The sequence below is a fragment of the Physeter macrocephalus genome, unplaced genomic scaffold, assembly GCF_002837175.3.
Source record: "Physeter macrocephalus isolate SW-GA unplaced genomic scaffold, ASM283717v5 random_693, whole genome shotgun sequence".
NCBI classification, from domain to species: domain Eukaryota; kingdom Metazoa; phylum Chordata; class Mammalia; order Artiodactyla; family Physeteridae; genus Physeter; species Physeter macrocephalus.
The window spans coordinates 4,739-11,841 of NW_021145919.1; the positions used below are offsets into that span (position 1 = coordinate 4,739).

The window sequence follows — 7,103 nt, forward strand, 5'->3', positions numbered from 1 at the left end:
TAGCAGCATGACTTTGTGGTTCTGTGACCCTTGGCAAGTTATTGAACCTCCCTAAAGCTTCCCATTTTCTTATCTTCAAAATGAGAATAACTATAACCTCTGCCTTATAGGATGGTCACTGAAATAATGCATGTGAAGCTTTTAGCACAGGGCCTGGCACACAGTAAGCACTCAATAACTCATAGCTATTATTCCTCGTGGGATGTTCTTTCAGACTGTTGTGGGCAGGGCAGGAGGAGGGCTGGGATGTCGGATGGAACCATGAAGGCCTCTGAGGACCTCAACCCAGGGCTTGGAACCCAAGAAAGGTGAACAAGCGATTAGAAGAAGGCAGGTCAAAGGCGCATGCCCGGCGACAGCAGGTGCAGGGGGCGCGCCGCCGCCGCCGCCGTGGCCTCCCCTTTAAGAGCCGCCACCGCCCACGGCCCGCCGCTGCGGCAAGGACCTCCCCTTTAACGGCGGCGGCTCGGCGCTCCGCGGCCCCCGCGGCGGCTGCTGCTGCGGGTGCTGCTGCTAGTGCGGCTCCTGCTGCCGCCGCCGCTCGGCCTCCAGCAGCTGCATCCTCGTCCCGGGCCGGGTTCCCGCCCTGCGCCCCGCCCGGCCCCGCCATGGTGTCCTGGATCATCTCTCGCCTGGTGGTGTGAGTGCGGCGGCGGCGGCGGGGCGCGGCCGGCTGGGAGGGGGATGGGGGCTAGGGATGGGAGGTGAGGGGTATTGAAGCCCGGGATGGACCACTCCGTGGCTTCATACAGCAGAGTCACCTAAAGGCACATCTTCCCTATTTGGGGTCCTCAGAGACGTGGAGGTGTGGGACCTGGAGGAGGGGGAACTGTTAGAGGAGCATGGCAGGCCTGGCTTCCCACCCCTTTTATTTTCAATTTCCCTGTTTCTTCGCCCTCCCTCACCCCAGGGGCTGGGCAGCACGGCTTCATTTATCAGGGGAGGCGGCTTGTCCCCTCCCCCACGTCGCAGATCTGACTGGAGGAGCTCCTCAAACCTGGGCCCTCATCTCCCTTGGGGAGAGGGCTAATGGAAGAGCCCCGGGAGCAAGGCAGGGCCTCCTCATTCCATAGCTTAGGGCCGTGGCAGCCTTGGCCTCCCCAAAGGGCCGGGTTTCTCCTGCCTCTTCCACTGACTGACAGTAGACTGGGGGGTGAGGGCACATGCTCTGAAGACCCCCCAGGGAGGACGGGCTATGGGAAGCAGAGATGCTTGCAGGACAAAGTGTGGGAGGTAACTGGGAGAGGATGTGTAGCCAGCCTGGGACTGTGAAAGCCGTGGAGGGGAGGGTGTTAGGTGGCCTTCATTTCAGGCTGCCAGCTACGTCCCTCCCACCTCCCCCAGGCTGCAGGAGGGTACCCTCTCCCACAACCGGAGACTTTGTCCTTGACGATTCCACCCCCCCACCCCGTCTCCAAAGGCTATTTCTCAGAAGTGTCCTGCCTCAGTGAGGCAAGTCCATGGGGGAACAGGCAGTACCACACATTGTCAAGGGGCTGGGCCTGGCAGGGGCTCCACATGGGCCTCAGCCAACCCCTGCCCCAGCTCAGGTCCCTGCCCCTAAGCCTCTACCTTGGGGGACTGACACCCCAGAATGCCCTCCCTGCTGTCACGTGCTTGTGTCTGGCTTTCTCTAGACCCACCAGAGTCTCCCTCCTGCCTCTCCCCCATCCCACCCCAGAGGGAATCCAGGGGCCTCAGACCTCCCTGTGACCTTCCGAGTGTCTGCTTCTCTCTTGTGTGAATGAGCTCCCTGAGCTGCATCGGTCCTCTCCTTCCCTCACCTGTGTCCTGTATGTGATCTCTGATGGGATCAGCACCGGACTCCACTCTAGCCAGGACCTCCAGCCCAGCACACTACCCTGAGCCTATTCCCAAAAGTGTTTACATGGGGGAATAAACCTCTCTGCCCCTCTCAGGGCCTCTTGCCCCTGTGCCCTCTGCTCCCCAGGCCCCCAGGGCTACAGTGGTACCTCTGACTGCCAGATAGAGTACCCTGTTAGGTGGCCCTAGCCAGCTTGGCTCTGCGACAGGGAGGTAGAGGGTAAGGGCAGGTGGGTATGAATGGGAGTGGTGTCAAGAAGGAAGACAACTCTGTGGCAGTGACCAGACCCCCAGCCCTGATATGCTTATGCACAAACTAGGATCAGGGCTGAAGAGGCCACATCAGACCCTCTGGCCTCTGGGTCTTTCTGTGCCTCAGGGGCTGGAGAAAAACTGAACAATAAAGGGTTACAGGGGAATTCCCTGGCATCCAGTGGTTAGGGCTCGGTGCCCTCACTGCCGAGGGCCCGGGTTTGATCTCTGGTCGGGGAACTAAGATCCCACACGCTGTGCGGCACAGCCAAAAAAAAGGGGTGGGGGGTGTTATGAGGCATCACCCTAGCTGGCTGGGGCTTCCATGCTTGTGTATCACCTCAGGCTTGCCTGCTTTGACCTAAACCCCTGACCTGAGTTCATCAGTCCAGCTGATGTGGCACTCTGGAGTTCTGTCTATTCTCCCCTTACCTACCCAGGGACTGATGCAGAGCTGGGAGGGAGAGGCTACTGCTCTTGGCCGAGGGGCCCAGTAACCATGCCTGCCTCCCTAGGCTCATCTTTGGCACCCTGTACCCAGCCTATTCTTCCTACAAGGCCGTGAAGACAAAAAACGTGAAGGAATATGTGAGTGTATGACCCTTTATCTCCCACCCAACCCACGTGGCAGAGATCAGGGAGGACACTGGGTCACATGACAGGTGGGGGTGACTTTGTACTAATGCTGTCAGCACTAATGAGACCTGGTTCAGGGGAGGTTCCTGTGTGTTCCTTTCCTCCAGGCCTGGTGTGATACGCAGGCAAAGTTGAGGTCCTGAGCGTCCCCCACAGCACCTCCAGCATGGTTGGCAGGCAAAGGTTGGGTCCTGGGTGTTCCCCCAAGGCCCCAGCCAACACCATCCTCTCTACCTTCAGGTGAAATGGATGATGTACTGGATCGTCTTTGCCTTCTTCACCACTGCCGAGACACTCACAGATATTGTGCTCTCCTGGTGAGATCTAGCATCCCCTCCCCGCATCTCAGGGGCCAGGGCCTCTGACTTTTTCTACACAGCCAGTCAAACAGAAGACTGAGAACCAGGGTGGAATTCCCCAACAGTTCCATGGGGTCCTGGGTGTCCCCTCCCCCCAATCCCCATCCAGGCCTGGCTTGATCAGCAGAATAAGAACAGACATAACCCTCACATTTCTTTCTGGTGGTAGCCAAATCACCACAACAGAATTCAGGAAACCTGCTTCTGCCGGACTTGCCGTGACCTTGGCAGGTCACAGTTTCCTAGGCATCAGTTTCCCTATTTGTAAAATAGGCGTATGAGTCAATCTTATAAACATTGGATGCTTGTATTTCAAAGGCTTTTTCTAGGCACTACTAGACTATGTATATGTCCTTTGAGGACACGGAATGCCCTAATCATCTGTATATTCACAACAGGCGCTCAAAAATGTTTACTGAATGAGCAAGTGCCTCTTGGAAGAGAGGACTAATATAGCAAGGTACACTGGAAGTCAAAAGAAAAGAGTTTTACAGAGAGGTAGAGGATAAAACATCCTTGTATTTGTAGATTTCAAGGGCCTATGGCCTTTGAGGAAAAGTTTCAGAAGAGGAAGTTGAATGGGGTCAAATTAGGAAAGAGTAATGGGTTAAAAATTGAGAACAGTGAGTGTAGGTGCCTCTTGACACAAGCAAAGGAGGGAGCTTTGATGAGGATGGAGGAGACCTGAAGGAGTGTGTGGCCTGGGAAAGAGCCTTGGGGAATGGAGAACGATCCTTAAAAGCAGGGACCATGCCATAACATCAAGGGGTGGATCCAGAGCACAGCTGGAGAAGCCCGGCTTCTTCATGGGAGGAAGGGCGGGAAAAGAATGGGGTGAGGACCCAAGAGTGCACCTAGAAGTTTAGGGATCTCGCCATGGTGTTGACCCCAGGACAGAGGAGTGGGTACTCTTCTGTCAGAAGAGGGTGAGGAGAGCCACCACTGCGGGGAATTCCTGTGGGATCACCTCTCACCTTCCCACTTGGAATCTCAGTTGAGCCTCCCCTTGACCAGTCTCCTGAGCCACATGGGGACCTCAGTGCACTAAGGGATGGGGGGCCAGCCAGGGTCATGCAGAGGGTCAGCGCACCTCCTGACTCCCTGCCCCAGGCTCCGCCGCTTGCCTCTCTCCACCCAACAGGTTTCCATTCTACTTTGAGCTCAAGATTGCCTTTGTGATATGGCTGCTGTCCCCTTACACCAAAGGCTCCAGCGTGCTCTACCGCAAGTTCGTGCACCCAACACTGTCCAACAAGGAGAAGGTCTGTTGGGACGAGGGAAGCTCTCTTCCCACCTGCCCCAGGTCAAGGCAGCCCAGTGCCTGTAACCACGTGCATTCGTGGCTCTCCCTATGGGTGATCTGGCAGGGCCCTGGCCTCCTGGGGCAAGCAGTGCCTTTGTCCAGGTGTGAACAAGGGCAGGGCAGGGCCTGGCCAGCAGGGCCCACCCCTCACCTCTTCCTGCTTCCCCTCCGACCCCTCAGGAGATCGACGAGTACATCACACAGGCCCGAGACAAGAGCTATGAGACCATGATGAGGGTGGGCAAGAGGGGTCTGAACCTGGCCGCTAATGCCGCAGTCACGGCTGCTGCCAAGGTGAGATGGGGGCAGACCCAGCTCCCAGGGCCCCACTTTGCTCATCTCATCCCCCTGGCCAAGCCCCTTTGCATCCACCAGGTCCTCAGGTCTGTGAAGGTTTGGGGTCTTGTGCAGCTTAGGGTTCCAGTCCTGCCTCTAACACCCTCCAGCTAAGGAACTTCCACCCAACGGGCCAGTTTCCTCATCTGTCCAGAGGGAAAGCATGGCCCCAGCCTGTCAGTGCTGCCATAGGACGGGGTGAGGACACTGCGGGGAGAGCACTGAGCCCAGTGGCTGCCCAGTGCCCCACGGTGACCTCTATCTCCACCCCGCCCCTTCCTCCGGTTCTCCCGGTGCGTGGTGGTGACCCTAGGGCCAGGGGGTGCTGTCAGAGAAGCTCCGAAGCTTCAGCATGCAGGACCTGACCCTGATCCGAGACGAGGATGCGCTGCCCCTGCAGGGGCCCGACGGCCGCCTCAGACCCAGCCCTGGCAGCCTCCTGGACACCATTGAGGACTTAGGTACAGGCCAGGCCCAGGGCTGGGCGTGGGGCACAGGGGCAAGGAGGCCAGGTGGGAGAAAGGCCAGACCGCTGTTCTCCTTTCCTCCCCGAACCAGGAGATGACCCTGCCGTGAGTTTAAGGTCAGGCACGAACCAGGCAGATCCCCGGACAGAGATCTCTGAGGATGACACGGGAGACAAGGCCCCTAAGAGGGCCAAATCCATCAAAAAAGTGCCCAAAGCTGAGGTGAGAGCTGGGCCAGAGCTTGGGGAAATGGCGAAGGGTTGCGACTCCAGGCTGAGCCCTCAGTCTTCCTGTCTCCTTCCCACAGCCACTGGCTTCCAAGACACTGAAGACCCGGCCCAAGAAGAAGATCTCCGCGGGGGGTGACTCTGCTTGAGGCCCCGGCACACACCCCCCGCCCCAGGCTGCAGAGCCCCAGCTCCACACTGTGCCAGCAGCCCTCATTCGCAGGCCCTAGGGCCTCTCAGATGGCTGGCTCTGGTGCCAGCCCAGTGGCCCCTCCCCCGGAAGGGCTTGGAAAAGAGGAGGGAGGCCCTGCGGTGGGGGCTGAGGGTAGAGGCTGGACCAGGAGCTGAGGACTGAGCCACTCGAGGAGATGTGGGCTCCTCAGAGCCTGAACGCTCTTCTCCCCGCTCCAGCCCTGCCCCCGCCCACCCAGTGCCTTGCTGAAGACCATTCCCTTGTCTGAAGTCCTAATATGGTCCCACTGCTCTCCCTGGGTCGGGGTCGGGGGCCAGTCACAGCCCAGAATGACCAGAGACAGGCCTGAAGGCCCTGGGAGAGAGGGAGGGAGTGGGGAAGGCCTCGGAGAACCTGGGCAGGGGCTCTGGGCCTGAAGCTGTGAATGGAGGCCACGGGCTTAGTGTGCACTTAAATGACCAGGAGGGCCAGGCCAGAGCTGCAGCTGAGGGCCTTGGGTAGGGCTGTGTGCTACATGTGCCCACTGAAAAGAGCTGGGGCTCCAGGGGTGTGTGTGTGAGAGTGTACGTGTGTGTGCATCTTTCTGGGTCTAGAGCCTGGGAGGTTTTGAGTAAAGGACTTTCCCTCTAGTGGTAACCTCCCCCCACCCTCAGCCCTCCCTCCTACTCTCTGAGCCTCAGAGGACCCCAGCCCATGAGAGAGTAGGGCTCCAAGGGGCCTCTCACCTCCTCCTCTGCCCTTGATCCTCTTGCCTTTGCCTCCTCCCATTCCTGCCCTGCCCTTGGACTGGGCTCCACCCCTCAGAGCCCTCAGTAGAGGCCCTTGCTGAGCTGGTTCCTTTCCTCCTCACCTGGGGTCCCATCTTCCTTCCCCCTAGGGTCCTCGTCTTATGCCAAGCAGACTAGGCCCCATGTAAGCAGACCCCCGTCAGAGCCCAGCCTTTGCCCCACACTTTGCCCCAGCTTCTGCCGTGGCTTCAGTCAGGGCTAGGAGGAATGTATGAAGAAGAAAAAGATATTAGGAGCCAGGGGGCTCCCAAATCCATGGAAAGAGGGTGCCCAATGGACCTTTCGCACTGGATGAGCCAATAAACCAAATTCTTGGCACCTCATTTATTTTGGCCTCTGTGCTTTGTTCTTGTTCTACCAGTCCACAGGTGGGAAGGACTTCAAGTGAGAAGCAGGGCTCAGCTGTGGGATGGAGGGGGGAAGAGGCCAGACTGTGAACCCCAGGAGTTCTGATCTCCAAGGTAAGAGACAGGCTTGAGGCGGTTCAGTCTGGGAAGATGGTTTTGAGGTTCAAGATAGAGCCAGGGGGCTTCCCTGGTGGCGCAGTGGTTGAGAATCTGCCTGCTAATGCAGGGGACACGGGTTTGAGCCCTGGTCTGGGAAGATCCCACATGCCGCGGAGCAACTAGGCCCGTGAGCCATGGCCACTGAGCCTGCACATCTGGAGCCTGTGCTACACAACAAGAGAGGCCGCGATAGTGAGAGGCCCGCGCACCGC

At 58.5% G+C, this 7,103-nt stretch overlaps 1 protein-coding gene across 2 annotated transcripts; it reads left to right on the top strand.

The window, feature by feature from the left end:
• The first annotated feature begins 490 nt into the window (after positions 1–490).
• Positions 491–6,708, top strand: REEP2 (receptor accessory protein 2). Of its 2 annotated transcripts, none has more exons than XM_024124445.3 (8): positions 491–640; positions 2,592–2,664; positions 2,953–3,029; positions 4,213–4,333; positions 4,555–4,668; positions 5,030–5,171; positions 5,269–5,399; positions 5,485–6,708. In XM_024124445.3, exons 1-8 carry the CDS (start codon positions 609–611, stop codon positions 5,551–5,553), a joined length of 759 nt encoding a protein of 252 aa, XP_023980213.1. In that variant the 5' UTR covers positions 491–608; the 3' UTR covers positions 5,554–6,708. The 2 variants fall into 2 exon arrangements, with proteins under 2 accessions (XP_023980213.1, XP_023979880.1); XM_024124112.3 differs by having other exon boundaries at positions 493–640; positions 5,024–5,171.
• Positions 6,709–7,103: the final 395 nt, after the last annotated feature.